This window comes from Oryctolagus cuniculus, chromosome 6 (genome assembly GCF_964237555.1).
Source record: "Oryctolagus cuniculus chromosome 6, mOryCun1.1, whole genome shotgun sequence".
NCBI classification, from domain to species: domain Eukaryota; kingdom Metazoa; phylum Chordata; class Mammalia; order Lagomorpha; family Leporidae; genus Oryctolagus; species Oryctolagus cuniculus.
Window position 1 is genome coordinate 99,332,997 of NC_091437.1, and position 22,399 is coordinate 99,355,395.

Here is a 22,399-nt window from a genome sequence, read left to right on the forward strand (position 1 = left end):
TCTCTACCTCTCCTTTGTCTGTGTAACTCTTTTGAAAAAATAAATAAATCTTTAAAAAAAAAAAAATCAGTTGGTAGGGCCAGCACTGTGGCATAGTGGGTTAAGCCTCTACCTGCAGCACCAGCTCCTCTTCCAATCAAGCTCTCTGCTATGGCTTGAGAAAACAGTAGAAGGCCCAAAAGCATGGGCCCTGCAACCACATGTGAGACCTGGAAGAAGCTGGCTCTTGGCTTCTGGCTTCAGATCAGCCCAGCTTGGTCACTGCAGCCAGCTGGGGAGAAAACCAACTGACGGAAGATCTTTCTCTCTGTCTCTTCTTCTCTCTGTCCACAACTCTCTCTCTCAAATAAATAAATAAAATCTTAAAAAATATCAAAAGGCAAGATCTCGTTTTAAAAAACCAGTTGGTTGCACGTACATGGATTAATTTCTGAAAAAAAAAAAAATTTCTGGACACTCTGTTCTGTTCCATTGACCTGTGTATCAGTTTTTATCCCAGTACCAAGCTGTTTTAATTACTTTAACTTTGTTGTATGCTTTGAAGTCAGGTATTGTGATGCCTCCAGCTTGGTTTTTCTTGCTCAGGAACGCTTTCCCAGTTATTTATTTCTTCTTCAGTCAGTCTGGTAATGTGTCTTTCTATGTGAGTTGTCCAACTTATTGGCATATTATTGTACATAGTATTCTGTATAATCCGTTTTTTTTAAATCAGTCATTATATGTATCTTTGTTCTTTTTTGTCAGTCTAGCTAAAAGTTTGTCAATTTGTTGATCTTTTCAAAGAATTAATTTTTGGTTCTAGTGATTCTCCACATTGTATTCCCATTCTCTATTTCGTTTATCTCTATTCTAATCTTCATTATTTACTTTCTTCTACAAGCTTTGAGTTTAATTTCCTTTTTCTACTTTCTTTAAAATATAAAGTTGGATTATTTAGTTGAGCTCTTTATTTTTCAATATAGGTATTTACATTACTGATTTCCCTTTGATGGGTTGGTGTTCAGCATAGCAGGTAAAATGCTACATGAGGGCCGGCGCCGCGGCTCACTAGGCTAATCCTCCGCTTTGCGGCGCCGGCACACCGGGTTCTAGTCCCGGTCGGGGCGCCGGATTCTGTCCAGGTTGCCCCTCTTTCAGGCCAGCTCTCTGCTGTGGCCAGGGAGTGCAGTGGAGTATGGCCCAAGTACTTGGGCCCTGCACCCCATGGGAGACCAGGAAAAGCACCTGGCTCCTGGCTCCTGCCATCGGATCAGCGCGGTGCGCCGGCCGTAGTGCGCCGGCCGCAGCAGCCATTGGAGGGTGAACCAATGGCAAAGGAAGACCTTTCTCTCTGTCTCTCTCTCTCACTGTCCACTCTGCCTGTCCAAAAAAAAAAGATGCTACATGGGAAGCCCACATCCCACATCAGAGTGCCTGGGTTTGAATGCCAGCTCTGCTCCTGATTCTGGCTTCCTACCAATATAGTCCATGGGAGTTAGCAGATGATGGATCAAATGTCTGGGCCCCTAACACACACGTGGGAGACCTACATTGAGTTCCTGGCTCCTGGTTTCAGCCTGGCCAACTTTGGCTGTTGTAGACATTTGAGGAGTGAACCCAGCAGATGGCACCTCCCTGTCTCTATCTCTCTGCCTCTCACACAAAAAAAGAAATTTTCCTCTAAGCACTGCATTTACTGTATCAAACAAGTAATGTATATTGTTTTCATCTTCATTCACCTTTAAATTGTTTCTAATGCTCCTGTGATTTCTTCTTCAACCTGCTAGTTATTTAAGAGTATGTTGTTTAATTTCCATATATAGTTGTTCATTAATATGGAAGATTTGTTCCAGTACACCTCAAGGACACTAAATTCTGATGCTCAAGTCCCTTATACAAAATATCTGTACATAATCTATGCATATCCTCTTATATATGAGTACTTTAAATTATCTCAAGATTACTGTAATATCTAATACAATATAAATGTGATGTAAATATTTGTCACACTGTATTTTTAGGGACTAATGATCCCCAAAAGTCTGTTCAGTACAAATGCAATATTATTCTTCCAAATTTTTCAATCCATGGCTGGTTGAATCCACAGATACAGAATGGATAGATACAGAGGGCTAACTACTTTTCCAGTATTTCTTCTATTACTGATTTCTAACTTGATTCTATTCCAATTGGGAAAGATAATTCGTATGAGTTCAGTCTTAAAATTTACTGAAATTTGTTTTAGGATCTAACATATTCTACAGAATGTTTTATGAACACATACTTGAAAAGAATGAATATTTGACTGTTGCTGGATATTCTGTGTAAGTATGTTATGTCTAATTGTTTTATACTGCTGTTCAATGCCTCTAACTTCCTAGTGATCAATTTTTAATTTTATGTTTATTTGAAAGGCACAGCAGGGAGCGAGCAAAAGAGAGAGTGTGTGAGTGTATGTTAGGTCTTCCATAAACTTGTTCACTTCCCAAATGCCCACAACAGCTAGGGCTGGACATCCAGGTCTCCCATGTGGGTGGCAGGGACTCAAATGCTTGAGCCATCATCTGCTACCTCCCAGGTTGTACACTAGCAGAAAGCTGGATTGCAAGTGATGCCAAGACTCAAAGCCAGGAACTCTGATATGGGATACAGGTGTTAGAAGCTGCAGCTTAACCTGCTATGCCACAAGGGCTGTCCCTCCTTACCGATCTTCTGTCCGAATGTTCTATCCATTACCGAAGGTGAGGCAAGCATTTTAGTTTTTGATAGATGACAATAACTATAAATTTTACATCAACAGATTCTGAATTGTGTTTTATTCCTCTAAATTAGGGGTGCAGAAACTTTTTTCTGCCATGGGCTATTTGCATATTTAGAACATTATTCACGGGCTATACAAAATCATCAACAAGTATTAGCCTGCCTGCTGTAGACACACTAAATTTCATGTTCCACCCATGGTTGCCTTGGCAGGGCCACACCTAATGATTCTGCAGGACATACAAGGCCTACAGGACAGACGTTCCCCACCTCTGCTCTAAAATAGTGTTCTAGGGGCCAGCGCTGTGGCACAGCGGGTTAAAGCCCTGGCCTGAGGCCCCGGCATACCATATGGGTACCATTTTGAATCCTGGTGCTCCTCTTTCGACCCAGCTCTTTGCTATGGCCTGGGAAGGCAGTAGAGGATGGACCAAGTCCTTGGGCCCTTGCACCCACATGGGAGACACAGAAGAAGCTCGTGGTTCCTGACTTCAGATCAGCTCAGCTCCGGCCATTGTGTTTTATTTGGGGAGTACGCCAGTGGATAAAGGATCTCTCTGTCTCTCTACCTCTCTACATCTCTCTGTGATTCTTTCAAATAAATAAAAATAAATCTTAAAAAATAAAATAAAATAAAATAGTGTTCTAGCACATGGTTAAGTTATCTGGAGTCACTTCTAGCCATCTGAGGACTCTTCCCAAGGGCCCATGTTATCACTCAGTTTTGTGGGAATGCAAACTATTTCCATCCTGGAAATAATAAGCCCTGGAAATTGTTTTTCTTATTGCTTTCCAGGAGTTTTTCCCTCGGGCTCTGGGTGGTCCTGTCAAGCATCTACAAATCAGAAGCAGGGACCTGAGAACCCTCTACTGATCTCCAGAATGCACGCACACTTGCATGCATCCTTTTTACTGTGAACTCTCCCAGCCCCACCTCTCTTCCCCAAGCCTGTCTGTCAGGGACTCTGCTTTACAATTCTAACCACAACTTGGCCTTCCCAAATTCTAATCTTTGTCTCCTTATCTCAGTAAGCTGTTTTGGTTCCTTCTCCCTACACCCCAGCTGGTAGGTAAATTGCCTTACGCTTTACTGTAAGCTGGTACAATTGAAGGACTTTACCACACTGGTTTGCAATTCTCCTGGGGATCACAGTCTGCTGCTGATGCCCATCATCTAATATCTGAAACTTTTGTTTACACACTTCAAATGTTCTCAGGGTGTTCAAGGAGGAAGAGCATACTTCTGCTGCACAACAAATGACTGGGCCAGCAGGTTAAGCAGCCGCCTATGATGTGAGAATCCCACGTGAGCGCCAGTTCAAGTCCCAGCTGCTCCACTTCTGACCCAGCTGTCTTCTAACGTACCTGGGAAAGGAGCACAAGATGGCCCAAGTACTTGAAGCCCTGACACCTATGTGGGAGACCTGGATGGAATTCCAGGCTCCTAGCTTCTGCCTGGTCCAGCCCTAGCCTTTACAGCCATTTGAGAAGTTAACCAAGGATGGACCCATGCTCACTCACTCATATTCTTTCTCTCTCTCATATATATATTTATATATATCCTCCCCCACCACTCCCTCTCCCTCTCTCTAACTCTGCCTTTCAAATAAAAATATACGTTTTAATTGCCTCCAACTTAGTGTTGTGTTTTTTTTTTTTTTAAAGCATTTTTTTTCCAGTTTCTGAGGCCAGCAATCAATGAGCAACTTAGCTAGGTGGTTCTGAGGCTGCAGTAAAGTTGTCAGCGGGGAGCAGCCTAGGGCTGGAAGGTCCACTTCCAAGAAAGCTCACGCACATGCTTTTGCCTGGAGGCCTCAGTTCCTTGTTGGCTACCTGCAGGAAGGCTCACTCTCTCATCACATGACCGCTCCAAAGGGCTGGTCATACACAACATGACAACTCAGCACTCTCAGAGGGAACGATCATGAGTAAGGGGGGAGGCAGACAAGAGGAAGGGGGAGGCAGAAAGCAGGAGTCCTTCTTAACACACTTCAACCTCCTTTCGCTTACTATGCTTCTTATTCCCAACAGTAGACTAATTATACCCTTTATACACTTTGGGAAGGTTGTAGATTCTACTCCAAATCCAGACTTGGAAAAAGTAAGTGTAGTAGAATCAACTTCTAAAAGAAAAGAAAAAAGCTCCCGGTGCTTATGCCAAGAAAATAGAGTTGATTAAAGCCAACCTGGGTTTGAGAAACAAGTGGTTCATTCCTCCAAACACTTTACTCAAGCACTCACTACATGACTGCCTTTCAACTCCATTTCAAACAATCTCGAGTCAGGCAGCAACAGCAACAGTTGAGTTAAAATAAAATGACTAGCAATGCAAGTGGTACCAAGACCAATGCTCAGCATTTTGCCTCTGTTACCCCAGTTATTCCTCACAATAAACCTGTGAGATGAGCATCAATATTCTTTAGGCCTTTGCTTCCTGACAGTCATGCCCCGACCTTACACTATACAGTAAAACCACTTTGATTCTTCCTGTAATACCTGGCTCTTGCCAGGTCGCCTACTCCCCTGGCACTGAAATTCTGTTTTGTCCTGCCTGTCCTCCCATTTTACTTTAGCCAGGCCTGAAAGTGTGCTCTTGGCTTCCATGTTCCCAACATCTATTACCAAATTTTATTCAAAGGAACCACCAACTACTTAGACCATAAAGTCCCTGCTGCCAGGCGCTCCCAATGCTGCAACTGCCTAATCTAGACTTCCCCAATCTCCCAGAAGACCAAGTCGGCCTCACCAGCTAATCACAAAAAACTGTTTTAGTCACTCATTTTAAAACATGATTTCACGAGGCTGGCGCTGTGGCATAGCGGGTAAAGCCACCACCTGCAGTGCCAACATCCATATGGGCACCGGTTCAAGAACCGCTGCTCTACTTCCGATCCAGCTCTCTGCTATGGCCTGGGAAAGCAGTGGAAGATGGCCCAAGGCTTTGGGCCCCTGTACCCACGTGGGAGACCTGGAGGAAGTTCCTGGCTCCTGGCTTCAGATCAGCACAGCTCCAGCTGTTGTGGTCCTTTGGAGAGTGAACCAGCGGACAGAGGACCTCTACCCCTCTACCCCTCTCTCTCTCTCTCTCTCTCTCTCTCTCTCTCCTTCTCTCTGTGTAACTCTTTCAAATAAACAAATAAATCTTTAAAAAAATACATGATTTCACAGTACATGTGCCTTGTTATTCATATTTCTTACAGCTTAATGTTAAAGTGAGTCTCCTTTCCCCAGAGACTCGATTTATCTTTGGAGGAAAGGCCCAAAATATACTAAACCCCTATCTACTAGGGTACCCTCAAACTATGAGACTCCCATTAGTTATGTGTTGAATGAACGAAAAATCATAAAGCAAGAATTTTAAATACTAGCTTAGCAAGGTATATAATCTAAATGATATAATTTACAAATAAAGGAAGAAAGATGACAATGGACATATATAAACAACTCATAAAAGGCAAACCACAAAAGAACAACAAATATAAGCAAATCACAGAAATACAAACAAAAATACCACTTTTTGTCAGACAGATTGACAAAGACTGAAAACTTGTCAATGAAAGGAAACAGGTATTCCCACACACTTCTGGTAGATATAATTTTGTATTTTTTTATTTAAGCATCAAATATCTTTAAAATCCAGATGTCCCTTTAACCAGTGTTTAATTTCTTAAAATTAATTATCATAAAATAACTGTAAAAATAGATGTATATGAAAAAATTCACTGTGGCACTAACTGCAATATAAAAATCTGTCCAACAATAAGGGCTTGGTTAAAACAATTTTAGTACTTCCAAACTAACGCTATTATTAAGTCATTTTGAGATATTACATATTGTATAAACCCAGTTTTTAAAAATAACATACATTCACATAAAAACATACCTGTATAGAAAAAAATCTAGAAGTATACACCCCAAAATGTTAGAAGTGAATATCTCTGTAAAAGAATAGTGGAATTTTTTGTGATTTTTTTGGTTTATCTAAACAACTAATTTTTCTACAGTAAGCAGGACAGAAAAGAGCCATTATCATAACAGAACATGGAACAGTCCCACGTCCTATAAAAATTATCAGGCAGAATTAATTTGAAAGAAAACGTCAAATAATTTAGTAGTCAATAGCCTGGTTTATAATTAATTTCAGGAACATACATGGAAGAAACTGTTAGCACCAGAAAAGTATATAGTAATTCATGCACTTTAAGAAAACAAAAGACTTCACAAATAAAAATTTAATACTAGTCCTAGAAACATGGTTGAAAAGCATATAACAGAAAATACTCATTCTCATAAGAAAGCAGTTACCATATAAATAACAAAAGATAAAAATCACTCATAGGGCCTGTGCTGTGGCATAGTAGGTTAAGCCTCTACCTGAGACACGGGCAAATGGGTGCCGGCTGCTCCACTCCAATCCAGCTCCCTGCTAATGGCCTAGGGAAGCAGTGAAAGATGGCCCAACTACTTGGGTCCCTATACCCATGTGGGAGACCCGGAAGAAGCTCCTGGATCCTGGCTTGCAGCCCAGCTCTGCCACTGTGGCCATTTGGGGAGTAAACCAGCAGATGGAAAACAGATCTCAGATGGAAAAACAACCTCTCTGTTCTATTCCTCTCTCTGTCTGAAACTCTGCCTCTCAAGTAAATAAATACTTCTTTTAAACAACAACAACAAAAATAACTTTAATAACTTGACTGAAGACAAAGTCTTTGCAGCTTCTAGTATTTCTAATTCTTTTTTTTTTTTTTTTTTTTTTTTTTACAGGCAGAGTGGACAGTGAGAGAGAGAGACAGAGAGAAAGGTCTTCCTTTGCCGTTGGTTCACCCTCCAATGGCCGCCACTGCAGCCGGCGCACCGCGCTGATCCGATGGCAGGAGCCAGGATCCAGGTGCTTTTCCTGGTCTCCCATGGGGTGCAGGGCCCAAGCACCTGGGCCATCCTCCACTGCACTCCCTGGCCATAGCAGAGAGCTGGCCTGGAAGAGGGGCAACCGGGACAGAATCCGGCGCCCCGACCGGGACTAGAACCCGGTGTGCCGGCGCCGCAAGGTGGAGGATTAGCCTATTGAGCCACGGCGCCGGCCTATAGTATTTCTAATTCTGTTAACTTTTCCCCTTCAGACTTGAACAGTTAGAGCAATGAAATTTATAATCAAATAACCAAAAGGGGTCCATAAGTGACTCTAGAAATACATGTCTTTTTTCAGTATCTGTGAGCAGTGTGTACAGTTTCCAGCCAAAGCCCAGGGAATATGGGCATTTAGAACACTGCTCAAGAACTGTGTACAATGCTTGATTCAACATGACCTGCAAAATCACCAGTTAACAAATCCTTATTAGGACTAATCCATAAACTACAGCTTTCAATGAACTTGTCTAGCATAAAATGAATGATCATTTCCATCTGTCTTTACCAGAATATGAAATAAATTATTCTACTTGTACTCATATAATTAATGGCAGGTATTCACAGAAAGTCATTTTGTGGCAACTTTACACCTACTACAATTTACAAGTCAAGTCTCATAAAGCACCACTGATGCTTCCAAAGGGATTTGAGAGCAGCTATGAGGGTACAGAAAGCACTGAGCACACTGCATTTAAGATTCTTTTAGGGCTGGCACTGTGGCATTATGGGTAAAACTACCGCCTGCAGTGCTGGCATCCCAGATGGGCACCGGTTCACGTCTTGGCTGCTCCACTTCCTATGCAGCTCTCTGCTGTGGCCTGAGAAAGCAGTGGAAGATGGCCCAAAGTCTTGGGCCCCTGCACCCACTTGGGAGACCTGGAAGAAGTTCCTGGCTCCTGGCTTTGGATTAGCACAGCTCTGGCCATTGCAGACATCTGGGGAGTGAACATGCGGATGGAAGACCTCCCTCTCCCTCTCTCTCTCTCTCCCTTTCTCTCTCTCTCTCTCTCTCTCTGTAGCCCTCTGCTTCTGTGTAACTCTGCCTTTCAAATAAATAAATACATCTTTAAAAAATAAAAATTAAATTAAAAGAAGATTCTTTTAACCCTATATTAGCAATGTCTTTTATGAAAGCAATTTTTGGTGCATAAGGAAGTTTTCTAGTATAGAAAAAACTCAAAAGAATAACTTTGTATAAAGGATATTTCAAGTTAATGGTATTGGGTAACAACAACAACAACAAAAAAAACACCATATAATACCAAAACTGACAATACAGTTTAACAGTTATTGTCAAAAATAATGGAAATTTCCTGGCTTTAGGAATAATTCTAGCAGCAGTCATCCACTCAATCAGTTATTTTATGAAAACTATGTACATTTTTTACTTTTGACTCTGGGAATTCAAATCTAACAGTAACAGGCAGTCACTGTCTTCATGGAGCACACTAGCAAGGGAGAAAGATGTTAAACCAAATCATCCTTTAGTGTCTGGTGGATTTGTTCCAGGACCCCTAACAACACTAGAATCTATGGACATTCAAGCCTCTTCTAAAAATTGCATAGTATTTGCATATAACCTATAAATATTCTTTCATATACTTTAAATTATCTCTAGATCACTTAGAAAACCTAATAAAATATAAATGTTATATAAGTAGTTGTTACAGGATCTGGCATTATAGTGAGCTGAGTTAAGCCACTACTTGAAATACCAGCATCCCATGTGGGAATGCTGATTAAGAGTCCCAGATGCTCCACTTCCAATCCAGCTTCCTGCCAGTGTGCCCAGGAAGGCAGCAGCAGACAGACCCAGTTCTTGGGCCCTTACATGGGTCTCCATGGGGATACCAGGATGGAGTTCCTGGCTCTGGCTTTGGCCTGGCCCAGGCCTGGCTATTGCAGCCATTTGGGGAATAAAGACAGAAGACCTCTTGGTATCTCATGATTCATATCTCCCTCTCTTTCTCTTTCTCTCTCTCTCGATTGCTCTGCCTTTCAATTAAATAATAAATCTCAAAAAAAGTAGTTGTTATTCTGTATTATTTAGGGAACAGTGATAAGAAAGTAAAGTCTGTACATGTTCACTACAGACACAATTTCTTTCAAATATTTTCAATTCATGGATAGTTGTATCCACAGATGCATGACCCACAGGTACACACAAGAATGACTGTTTCCTAACTACATATTTGACTGTAATTGTGAATGCCATGATGTCATTACATAAAAGGGCAGGGAGCTATGAGAACGTATGTTATTTCTGGAGTCAGGCGAGCCAAGCACAGGGTAGAAGAGAGATGCAGGCAGAGGTAATCTGCACAAAGCCTCAGCAGCCAGAATGACCTTGCCCAACTAGGAATTTAAAGTCCAAAATAACTGAAGCACTTAGATTGTTCCTTAGGCACACATCAAGTCTGGATGCACAAAAACATCCAAGTTAAGAGGTCAAGTTGGTAACTGCTACATGAGTTCAAAGATCAAAAAAGAGGCGCACATCAAGTATAAAGCTAGAAGTCATTGCTTAGAGATGGTCTGTGATACACAGGAACTGGACATTTCTCAGGTAAGGTGAGGTGAGCAGGACTATGTCGGGGCGGGAAGCAGGTGGGCAGGATTACTTCCTCAAATTATAGAAAACCATTTTAGTGACTTCTCTCTTTGCAACCAAAAAAATGAAGTATTTCCGAATATTAAAGTTATGATACAATCTCTTATTTGTTCGGAAAAGGTAAAATTAAATTATAAAGTTCTTGGAAAAATACCAAGACCTAAGAAAAATACATCTTTCAGGGAGTCTGAATATTATGGGCTGTAGGTTATTTAGCAGAGCCCTTTCTTCCAGCCTTTTCCAGTGCCCTAGAAAAGGAATCTTTTTTTAACACACTGATACAATTACTTCCCTAGAAATTCTTTGAGTCTGAGCAACTGCCATCTACTGAGGCTGTATCACAATCACCAGCCTTCTGAACACATCAAGTCTTGGAAGGATGTGGCATCAAGAACAGAAAAAACTCGGAAGTTACCAACTTTCAGGACTATCACTGTAATTCTTAAACAATCTGCCCTGCACAGATCTTCACAGATGACATAGTATGTAACTGCTCCATAAAGCAATGGTCAGGTTTTGGTTACAGGAAAGCTAAGTTAAAATGTTGCATAATTTAAGGCCAAAGCACTATGACAGCACAAGACACATCTTAACACAAACTCACCTGATTTATTTGAAGCATGTTAAGACAATAGTGCCTAAACTGTTGTATCCTTCACAGCTCCAAAAACTGGAAAATAAAACAGAAAGAAAGTCAAGTTAGTTAGAAACCTCAACAACTAGCACTTTAAACACATGCTCTTGATTAAAATCAAATATAAAACAGAATTGGATCCAGATCCTCATAGAACTTCCTACGAGGATGAATACGTCTTCTATTTGCACCATGCAACCCAGTAGCCACCGACAACATATGGATTCTAAACATTTGAAATGTGACTGGTGCAACCAAGAGAGAAAATATTGAATTTTCTTTAAGGTGAACTTAAATTAGTACATGTGGCTAGTGGCTACCCTACAGAATAAAGTAGATCTAGGTTGCTGAATGAGGTCCCTTTGGTTCTGAAGTTCAAAGACAACTCATACAAAAGTGAAACTGTCAAAAACAAATCTGTAAGTTTCAGATTAATATTTAATATAGGGGCCGGTGTTATGGCCTAGCAGGTAAAGCCACTGCCTATGACACAGGCATCCCATATGGGCACCAGTTTGAAACCTGGCTGCTCCACTTCTGATCCAGCTCACTGCTAATGTGCCTGGGAAAGCACCAGAAGATGGTCTAAGTGCTTGGGCCCTTGACCCATGTGGGAGACCTGGATGAAGCTCTCAACTCCTGACTGGCCTGGCTCAGCCCCGCCCATTGCTGCCATTTGGAGAGTGAACCAGCAGATGGAAGATGTTTCTCTCTCTCTCTCTCTCTCTTCCTCTGTTACTTCCAAATAACTAAATAAATCTTTAAAAAAAAGTCACAGAAACTCTCCTTGTTCAGGTCATAGTTTCAACAGTTTTGTTCCCACCTTCCATATGATAAATTACTCCTAAAGAGGCCGGCGCCGTGGCTCACTAGGCTAATCCTCCGCCTAGCGGCGCCGGCACACCGGGTTCTAGTCCCGGTCGGGGCGCCGGATTCTGTCCCGGTTGCCCCTCTTCCAGGCCAGCCCTCTGCTGTGGCCAGGGAGTGCAGTGGAGGATGGCCCAGGTGCTTGGGCCCTGCACCCCATGGGAGACCAGGAAAAGCACCTGGCTCCTGGCTCCTGCCACCGGATCAGCGCGGTGCGCCGACCGCAGCGCACCGGCCGCACTGGCCATTGGAGGGTGAACCAACGGCAAAAGGAAGACCTTTCTATCTGTCTCTCTCTCTCACTGTCCACTCTGCCTATCAAAAAAAATAAAAAATAAAAAAATAAATAAATAAATAAAAATTACTCTTAAAGAATATGAAATACAGGTCTAGCACTGTGGCATAGAGGGTAAAGCTGCCACCTACAATGCTGGTATCCAACCTAGGCACCAATGCATGTCCTGGCTGCTCCACTTCCAGTCTAGCTCCCTGCTAATACCTCAGAAAAGTACTGGAGGAGAGTCCAAGTGTTTGGGTCCCTGTCATCCATGTGGGAGACCTGGAAGAAGCTCCTGGATCCTGGCTCCCTGGCCATTGCTGCCATCTAGGAAATGAACTAGCAAATGGGAGATCTCTCTCTGTAACTCTTCCAAATAAATAAAAATCTTGAAAAACTTTAAAAACAATGTAATACACACAAGTACTCTTTTAGTGGGTATAGAAAAAAGTACACAGTAAGATTACCTAGCTGTTTTATTTTTCTCTGTTGTCAGTCTATTGTCATCAGTATAAAAATAGTGTGCACATTAAAATTTCACATAAAACTTTATTTTTATTTAATTTTTACTTGAAAGATTCTTCCAGCTATTGATCTATGCCCCAAATGCTCAAGAGCTTGGAATTCAATCCAGGTCTCCCACGAGGGTGGCAAGGGCTTAAACACTCAAGCCATCATCTGCTGCCACCCAGTGTGTGTGTGTATTAGCAGGAAGCTGGAGAGAGAGCAGAGCCAGGACTTGAATCCAAGCACTCCAACATGTGATGCAGCCTCCTAAGCAGCATCCCAATAACTACAAGAAACACTCACCCTTCATGTGCAACATTCTAAAAAAGTCACAATCCTGTACGTACGTCCTGTTGCTATACTTGAGCTTGTTTCCTTCTAAGCTGACACTCTCCCCTTGGTTTTGTTTATTCTCACATTTTTAAAAAAATATATTTATTTTTATTTATTCGAAATCAGAGTTAGGTGGGGGTGGTTGAGAGGGGGTAGGAGCGGAAGCAGAGAGACTTCCATCCACTGGTTCATTGCCCAAACAGCCACAATGGCCAGGGCTGGGCCAGACCGAAGCCAGTAGCCAGAAGTTTCTTCCAGGTCTCCTACATGGGTGCAGGGGCCCAAGCACTTGGGCCATCTTCCACTGCTATCCCAAACCATTAGTAGAGAGCTGGATTGGAAGTGGAGTAGCCAAGGGCGCCGGTTCTCATCCCAGTTGCTCCTCTTCCAATCCAGCTCTCTGCTATGGCCTGGGAAAGCAGTAGAGGATGGCCCGGGTCCTTAGGCCCCTGCACCTGCATGGGAGACCAGGAGGAAGCCCCTGGCTCCTGGCTTTGGATCGGCGCAGCTCCGGCCGTTGCAGCCATTTGAGGAGTGAACTAACAAAAGGAAGACCTTTCTCTCTGTCTCTCTCTCTCTCTCACTGTCTGTAACTCTACCTGTCAAATAAATAAATAAAATCTTTAAAAAAAAAAAAAAAAAAAAAGGAAGTGGAGCAGCCAGGAATCAAACTGCCATTGCCACCCATATGGGATGCCAGAGTTGCAGACAGCAGCTTTACTCACTAGGCCATAACACCAGCCCCTATTCTCACACATTAAATCTCTCCTAGCCTTAAAGATGCCAAACCAGGGCAGGCAAACCTAAATTGACAAATAAATCCAAAGATCTTGTAATGAGGAAAAAAAATACATAAAAATATAAATTATACATTTCCTCAAAAAATTATCTGCAAAGCAACAACAGTCTGGACATACGCCAAAAGGACTAAATTCTATCACTTGTGTAGAATGCTGTAAAATACTGAATTTTCCCTCAGAAGCAAGTATTCTTCAGATACATACATAAAGACACACACACACACACACACACACACAGAGAGAAATATTTGGCTACAATGTTTTCAATATGAGACCGAAAGCAATTCAAAATGACTTTGAACATTTTTAGTATACTTCTTACAATAGTGTCCTCAGTACCTGTATTAATTTTTATTTTCTTTTATAGTTATTTTCACACCTCCTAAAGGAATGGGAAGTTTAGAAAATGTACAAGGCCTGAGTAATGGTGAATTTAAATTTTAGTCCAAGCTCTTCAGGCTCCTTGGTCAAATTACTTTGTGTATCATTAAATTCTTTTTCTTCTTTTTTTTTTTTTAATCATTCAAAATTAAACTCAAGTTGTTGCGGTGGGCAGCCTCTTACAAGTAGAATACAAAAGAAACACCAAGACCCCAATGCCAGGATTAGGCTATCAAGTTTTGAATATCGCCTTCTCCCACTCTCTTGTCTGCTTTGAGGGAAACCAGATGCCATCTTGTGAGCCTCCCTTTGGAGGGGCCCACATGGCAGAGGACTGAGTGAAGCTCCGGACAGCAGCCAGTACAATCTGAGGCCCCAAGGAACAGAACTCTGCCAAGAGCCACATGAATCTGAAGGCAGATCTTTCACCGGGCAAGCTTTCTGATGTCACTGCCACCTCCTTAGACACCTTGAGCCACAGGAACCGAGCCAAACTGCACCCAAATTTCTAACCCACAGAACCAATGAGATAATAAATGTTTGCTGTTTTAAGGCCTAAGTTCTGGGGTAATTTGTCATACAACAATAAATAAGACAACCCTGTTCAACTCTAAAATTCAATACTCCTGGGGCCCCATGCTGCGGCATAATGGGCTAATTAATAAACCTCTGCCTATGGCACCAGCATCCCATATGGGTGCCTGTTCATGTCCCAGCTGCTCCTCTTCCAATCCAGCTTTCTGCAATGGCCTCAGAAAGCACTGGAGGATGGCCCAAGTGCTCGGGTCCCTGCACCAACATAGGAGACCCAGAAGAAGCTCCTGGCTCCTGGCTTCAGATCAGCCCAGCTCCAGGCATTGCTGCAGATGGAAGTTTTTTTCTGTTTTTCCCTCTCTCTGTAACTCTATGTTTCTGCTATGGTATTTTTGTAATCTGGCTAGATAATAAACAGCAAATACAAGCAAATTGAAATAAAAAAATTCAATACTCCTATGGTGCTTTGGATATTAATTAACATATTTGGGCAGGTCAAAAATAAATCAATTCCCTACTCGACATGAGGAAATAAGTAACACTAGAATTTGAATGTTGTAAACTGTGAAACAAACATTTACATTTTTAACTCCAGAGCTAAGGTCTTTAAAAAGTATAACTTTTGGAGCCAGCATTGTGCATAGTAGGCTAAGCCTCTGCCCGCAGTGCCTGCATCCTATATGGGTGCTGGTTCCTGTCCTAGCTGCACCTCTTCCAATCAAGCTCCCTGCTAATGGCCTGGGAAGGCACCAGAAGATGGCCCAAGTCCCCACGTGGGAGACCCAGAAAAAGCTCCTCAGATCAGTCCAGCTCCAGCCATTGCAGCCATTTGGGGAGTGAACCAGCGGATGGAAGACCTTTCTCTCTGTCTCTCCCTCTCTGTAACTCTGACTCTCAAAATAAAATCTTTAAAATAAATAAAATCTTTTTTAAAAAGTGTGGCTTTATTCAAATAATGTTAAAATACGATAGTCAGGTGTTGTGGCACAGGTTAAACTACCACTTGGGATGCCCCCATTCCATAGTAGAGTGCCTCTGATTCCAATCCAGGTTCCAGCTAATGGAGTCCTGGGAGGTAGCAGACAATGGCTCCCCTGCCACTCATTTGAGACCCAAATAGAGTTCCAGGCTCCTGGCTGCAACCTGGCCTAGCCCCAGCTATTGCAAGCATTAGGGAGTGAGCCATAGGATGGAAGATCTGCATGTGTTGGTGTCTGTGTCTGTTTCAAACAAAAATAAATATTTTTAAAAAAACACATTGGAAACAAAAATACAAATCCAACCAATTTTTTTATTGAATTCATTTGGAAGGTGAAGTATGAATAAACCACTAAAAGTTTCTCAGTAATTTAGCGTCCCTTACTTTTTAGAATTTAGCATTGCTTCTAAGTATTCACCATCTCTCCGCGAAGCATCGTTTTGTTTTTGTTTGTATTTAGCATAAGCTTCTCAAAAAGTCAAAAGTACTCATCTACAGTCCTTCTCATATTTTTCCATATCACAGTCTGATAACACTGGGGCTGATTCCAAGAAGCAGGCACAGTAAGATACCAGGGTACATTTCTTAGAGTTCTAATCTTCTAATATACAAAAGATATTTATGCAGCAACAGAAACAAGAACACCTATTCACTTAAAATTGATCATACAATTTTAAATATTCTATAAGCTTTTTCTTCACAAGTATAAGGAGCTGTATAAGTTAAAATATATGACACTAGTACAGCTATAAACAGCACTGAGAGGTAACTGGATAGCATTCTGAGATTCGTTTTTATCAGACAAGTTAGATTTACAGTCAGTGCAAAAATTATAATTTGCAACCACACCGTGGACAATTTAGAATGCCCACAGTGGCACTTTCGGACCCTGTTTCTTCTTTATGAAGATGTGTCAGATCTACTGGCCTGTATTTTTAAAAATCTGATAAAATATCAAAGCATATCAGCAAAATACAGCTTCATACTATCTGAGGTTTCATAAGTCCACTCTCCCTCCTCTGACAAGAGCTCCAAGTAACAGTTTATTCCAACTACAATTAAGTACTTTTAGAGAAACCTATTCACATGTCCCCAAAGTGCCCTACAGTGACATCCATTCAGCACATAAGGACACGCAATTCTAGGATCCAAGCTACTAAAACGGGCAGGACAGTTGATGAAGAGAGGACACTGCAAACTGAGGATGACTTGTGCTCATGCCAAGTTAAAGGTCCAACCTGAATCTGCTGATAGAACGAACCCACTGATCTTATTATAAATTACATTTTGCCCATTTGACAAATTAAAAGCTATACAAGCCAAATCTATATATAATCCTCAATAATTAATGGCAATTTATTTATAACTTATAAAATGGCATTACTATTAATAACTGTAAATTTTTTAGAATTGCATTCATCCACAATTGATAGGTAATTCTCACTTCAATGTCTTATTTGACAATATGAAAAACAAAAAATATTTACTATCCCTATTCTTAAGACTAGCAGCTACTCCAAACCAAGTATCAGGGTAGGTATTTGGTATATCAGTTAAGACACCACTTGGAACACCCACATCCCATACTGAAGTGCCCAGGTTGAAGTTCCAGGTCTGCTCCTAAAGCCAGTTTCTCAATATGCATCCTGGGAGGCAGCAGGTGATGTGTCAAGTCCCTGGGTCCCTGACTCCACATGGGAGACCAGGATAGAGTTCCCAGCACCTGGCTTCAGCCTGGCTCAGTCCCAGCTGTTGAGAGCATTTGGGAAGTGAATAAGAGAATGGGAATTCTCTCTGTCTAGCCTCTCTCTCTCTTACTCTGCCTCTCAAACAAAAAATTTAGGGGGGGGGGGGGGACCCTAACTACCAATTCAAAACTTCTTACCCTAAATAAATTCAGTTGTCCTTTAAAAAGCTTTTTAAAAATGTATTTCATTCTAACTTTTTAAAGCAGCAACCCCAGAAAAATTTTAAAATTTCAGCCAAAATTCTATTATCTTCTAAAAGCCTATCAAAGATCCTAAGTATAAGGAAGGAAGTCTTACCCCCAAACTATTCCAGTGAAAAACTCCCCATATTACTACTTGTCTAGAAAAACAAGGGAACTAATATTTACTAAAACAAAAATTATCAGTTTTATAGTATGTCACTTTCACATTAACTCATTTAATCCTTATCACCTTGAGATGCAGGTGTCATATATCCCCATTTTGCTAGGGGCTGGGACACATTGATAGCATTAAAATCCAGTTTGACCTGTTTTCAAAGTCCTCTTCACTATATAAGACTTGCCTTTGGGCAGGGTCCAGCACTGTAGGGGTAAAGCCACCTCCTGCAGTCTGGCATCCCATAGGGGCACCAGTTCGAGTCCCAGCTGCTCCACTTCCAATCCAGCTCTCTGCTGTGGCCTGGGAAAGCAGTGGAAGATGGCCCAAGTCCTTGGGCTCCTGCACACATGTGGGAGACCTGAAAGAAGCTCCTGGCTTTGGACTGGCACAGCTCCGGCCGTTATGGCCAATTGAGGAGTGAAGATCTACCTTCCTCACTCTCCCTCCTTCTCTCTTTCTCTCTCTCTCTGCCTCTCCTCTTTGTGTAACTCTTTCAAAGAAACAGGTGAATCTTAAAAAAAAAAAAAAAGACTTGCCTTTGGGGCCAGTGTTGTGACGTATTGGGGATGCTGTTGCCTGAGCATCCCATATGGGCACTGGTTCGTGTCCTGGCTGCTTCACTTCTGATCCAGCTCCCTGCTAATGCTAATGCACCTGGGAAAGCTGTAGAAGATGGCCCAAGGACTTGGGCCTCTGTACCCACACCTGGATGAAGCTCCTGGCTTTGGCCTGGCCCAGTTTTGACTGTTGCAGCCATTTGGAGAGTGAACCAGCAGACAGAAGCTCACTCTCTTCTGACTCTGCCTCTCCTCTTCTGTAAACTCTTGACTTTTCAATAAATAAATCTTTAAAAAAAATTAGTGTAAAGCTGGATTTAAAGCCTTGGTAAAATGTTTCTTTTAACAAAGTCTGGGACTTAACACTTGGATAAAAAAAAACTAGAAGACTCCTATATTGAATTTTGGGAAGTTATCCAAACTCAAACAATGATATACACATATACACAAATTGTAATTGATAAGGATTCTAGGCTCTCATGTAATATTCTTTTTATTTATTTGGAAGAGTTTTAGAGAGAGGTAGAGACAGAAAGAGAAAGGTCTTCCATCCCTTGGTTCACTCCCCAAATGGCCACAATGGCTGGGGTTGGACAAGGCCAAAGCCAGGAGCCAGGTGCTTCTTCTGGGTCTCCTACGTGAGTACAGGGGCCCAGGGACTTGGGCTACCCTCCTCTGCTTTCCCAGGCACATTAGCCGGGAGTTGGATCAGAAGTAGAGCAGCTGGAACTCAACCGGCAGGGCCATGGCACTGCAGGCCAGGGTTTTAACTGGTTGTTCCACAGCGCCGACCCCTAATATTCTTTAAAAGTTAACCTCTGCCTTTAAAGGCAATCTAGACTCACTTTGAGATTTCCTGTATCCTTTTTTTAAATATTTATTTATTTATTTGAAAAACAGAGTGACAGAGAGGACAGATATAGTGATCTCCCATCCACTGCTTCACTCCTCAAAAGGCCACAACAGCTGGGGCTATGCCAGGCTGAATCCAGGATCCAGCTGCTCCATCCAGGTCTCTCATTGGGTGGTAGGGGCCCAAGCAACTCAGGCCATCATCAGCTACTTTCCCAGACACATTAGCAGGGAGCTGGATCAGATCACTGCAACTGAGACCTGAACCCACAGTCCGATTTGGGACGCTGGCATCAGAGACTATGGCTTTACCAGCTGTGCCACAATACCAGTCCCTCTAATATTTCATTGAATCCCTGAGAGGCACAAATACATCTCTATGTGAGTGATCACATTGTGCATGTCTCAAACTACAAACTCAAAATACAACCTAATATTAACAAAGAACTCAGTTTTGCTGTATCCAGATTTTCCATCTTTATTATAACCTGTACATATAAACAATCAGCTACCTAGCAAAGAATACAAAAGAAAAGGAGATTAAGACTAATGAGGAGTAAAGAAGTTAAGTACAAACAAAAAAAGCCAACTAATCTTCAGTGGCTAAACAGGAAAATCATTCATCTTCTCTTGTTTATACTTTTAATAGTGTAGATTTTGTTGTATTCTTACTTAAACTTTTTTTAATTTACACACTTGAGAGAGATTGAGAGTGCTATCTCTACCATCCACTGATTCACTCCCCAAATGCCTGCAACAGCTAGGGCTGGGTCAGGTCAAGGCCAAAAGCCTGGAACTCATTCCAGGTCTCCCCTATGGGACCCAAGTACTTGAGCCAAGGTCATCTAATACCTCCCAGGGTGAGCACTAGGAAGAAACTGGAATCAGAAGAGAAGCCCACACTGGAACCCAGGGCATTCTCATATGTGATGCAGGTGTCTTAAGTGCCAAATGCCCACCTCTATTCTCAAGATCACACTTCCCTAGAACTTCATTCCAGGCAAGTCAAGAAGTTAAAATGTAAAACTTACATGGTATTCCATGCTTAAGTATTTGGGAGCAAAGGGCCGTGTCATTAATTGTCCAGGAAAAAAACAAATGCTTTCTATGTGTGACAGTGGGCAAATGAAAAATGAGTAAAATGGCTGTTAGGAAGAGAGCCTTGTTCCATCAATGGTAACAGGTGAATCTGAGTACAAGTTACAGGGATGTTCTTTGGATTCTTCTCACCACTTTTCTGTAAGTTTGGAATTAAATGATTTCAAATAAAGAGTTAAAATTCCAAAACTACATGACATGCTATTTGAAATGAACAATACATACCTGGATTATACAGCGACATTTTTACAAATACAAAACACTGGTTTTTAAGGAAAAAACTGAAACGTGAGGAAGTATGCATCACAGCCTACCAGCTAATTATCACTTAGTGATGTGCAGTGAAGTAAGGCAATGGTGATTTCAGCTGAAACCATAGCATACAAAAAAACGCACATACACCACATAGTTTGGCATAACTGCTTCACAAATTTAATACAGGCCTGCTGCAAAACACAGCAAATCTACAATTCAAGTGTTATGTGATACCGCTGGTTTTCAGTAAAATACAGACACACTGAACAATGAAAAACTTGCCATAGTACAAAACAATCAAGATGCAGAATAAGTCTGGGTTATGATGGTTTTATGAAGTAAGATTTTTTCCACTGCAGGGCACAACTCACAACTGTGTATTTGAGTCATCTTAGGAAAGCAAGGACCGGGAAGAAATCTCCTGCTGGGAAAGTGTTGCAATCTTTTCTCCTATGAGGTTGCTACCATCCTGCCTGCCCATCACAATTCTGATTTCAAGTGTGGACCATGTTTTTCTACAATACAACCGTGCATGAGAAGCCAAGTAAAACTCAGAAAAACTTCCCCAAGATTGTTAAGTCAGGCGTTAAATATGAGTAATAAAGGTTTTTAACCAACAGTGAAGTACTGTACAGGATCGGTTCCATCCTTTCGCAGGATCCACTTGAGAACAGCCTTCAGTAAATCCCAGGTACACCCTTCTCTGCCCAAGTAGTTGTTTTTTGTTTGTTTGTTTGTTTGTTTGTTTCGGAGGGAGGGGTACACCAGTACAAAATACGGTCCCCTTCCAAACGAAACTAATCACAAACGCAAAACGCTGCACATCTTTCCAGGGACTTCCAGAACCCCACGGCCATTACTATCCCCGCCCCCTGCCCAGGAAGGCCAGCTCTGCGCCCTCCTCAGCGGCTCTGCGGAACACTCCCCCCTCGGCGCAGTCCCCGGCCGGCCCCCGGCCTCGCACCGTGCACTCTGCAACTGAGCTTTGTCCCTTCACCCCGGCAAGGTCACTACTGCCAACTACCCCTTTAAGCCGAGCCCTCACGGTAGTAGTGCGTGAGAGCCACAGCAGAACTCGCCTGTCATAGGATATATTTTGTCCCCTCGGCCCCACCTACCTTCCCCGTTTCGGCGAGTTACGTCTCTACCACTTGCCCATTCTACAGAAATAGCCACCGCCGCCACCCCGCGGCGCGCCCGGCCCCGCCGCGCCGCCCCCAGGCCCACCCCCTGCAGACCCCCAGGGCCTGCCTCCGCGCCTCGCCCCCTCCCCAGGCCTCCCCTCGCCTCCCCCGCCCTCTCCCACCCCGCCGCTACACCCGCCGTTCCGTCTTCCGGCGAGTCCCACCGGGGTCCCCAGACCCCCACCCCGCTGCGCCCTCCCCCACCCCCTCCCCCCTTGGCCGCGTCCCTTCGCCTTCCTCTCAGCTCCTCCCCTCAGGACACCTGTGTTGTCCCACCCCCTGCACACACGCCCCCCCACCCACCCAACCTCCTCCTCCCCGGCCCTGCCCCCCTAGGCCTCCCCTCCCCCCTCCCGCCCCAGCGAGCCCCAGGAGGGAGGGATGGCGCGGGGGAGGGGAGGCCGCAAAGGGGGCCGCTCTTCTCGGGGTTCGCCGCGCCGCGGACCTGCAGGGCTCCTCAGCGCCCTCTGCCTCCTCCGCCAGCGGGGCGGAAGTCGGGGCCTCCCGCGCGCCCCCCACGAGGGTATTTACCTTCTTGCCAGGGACACTTAGCAGACGGCTCCAACATTGGCAAACACTACAGAGAACTGACCCCGCTCGGCCGCCGCCGCCGCCAGCTTCCACCCCTCGGGCTCCCCGCCCCCCGCCTCCGCCCGCCTCCCCGGCGCTCCCGCCGCGCCCTCCCGGGCTCGCGCCGCGCGCCCCCGCCTGCCCAGCCGCTCCCGCGCCCAGCACGCACGCGCGTGCGCGCGGCCCACTGCGCCTCCCGCCCGAG

At 43.4% G+C, this 22,399-nt stretch overlaps 1 protein-coding gene across 47 annotated transcripts in view; it reads right to left on the bottom strand.

Moving 5' to 3' along the window:
* The window catches only part of STAU2 (staufen double-stranded RNA binding protein 2), a 365,466-nt gene that overhangs the window by 342,526 nt on the left and 541 nt on the right, over nucleotides 1-22,399 (bottom strand). For 10 of the 47 annotated variants that reach the window (XM_070075208.1, XM_070075193.1, XM_070075199.1 and 7 more), the window contains exons 1-3: nucleotides 22,156-22,309; nucleotides 10,863-10,928; nucleotides 6,623-6,677 (exon numbers count right to left, since the gene is read on the bottom strand). Coding sequence is in view for 7 of the 47 variants with exons in the window: in XM_070075213.1 (XP_069931314.1) it covers nucleotides 10,863-10,880 (18 nt within the window). In the remaining 40 variants the exon portion in view is untranslated. Of the gene's footprint in view, nucleotides 1-6,622; nucleotides 6,678-10,862; nucleotides 10,929-22,155; nucleotides 22,314-22,399 lie in introns of those variants that run through there. The other 37 variants (XM_070075210.1, XM_070075196.1, XM_070075186.1 and 34 more) reach the window with 14 other exon arrangements.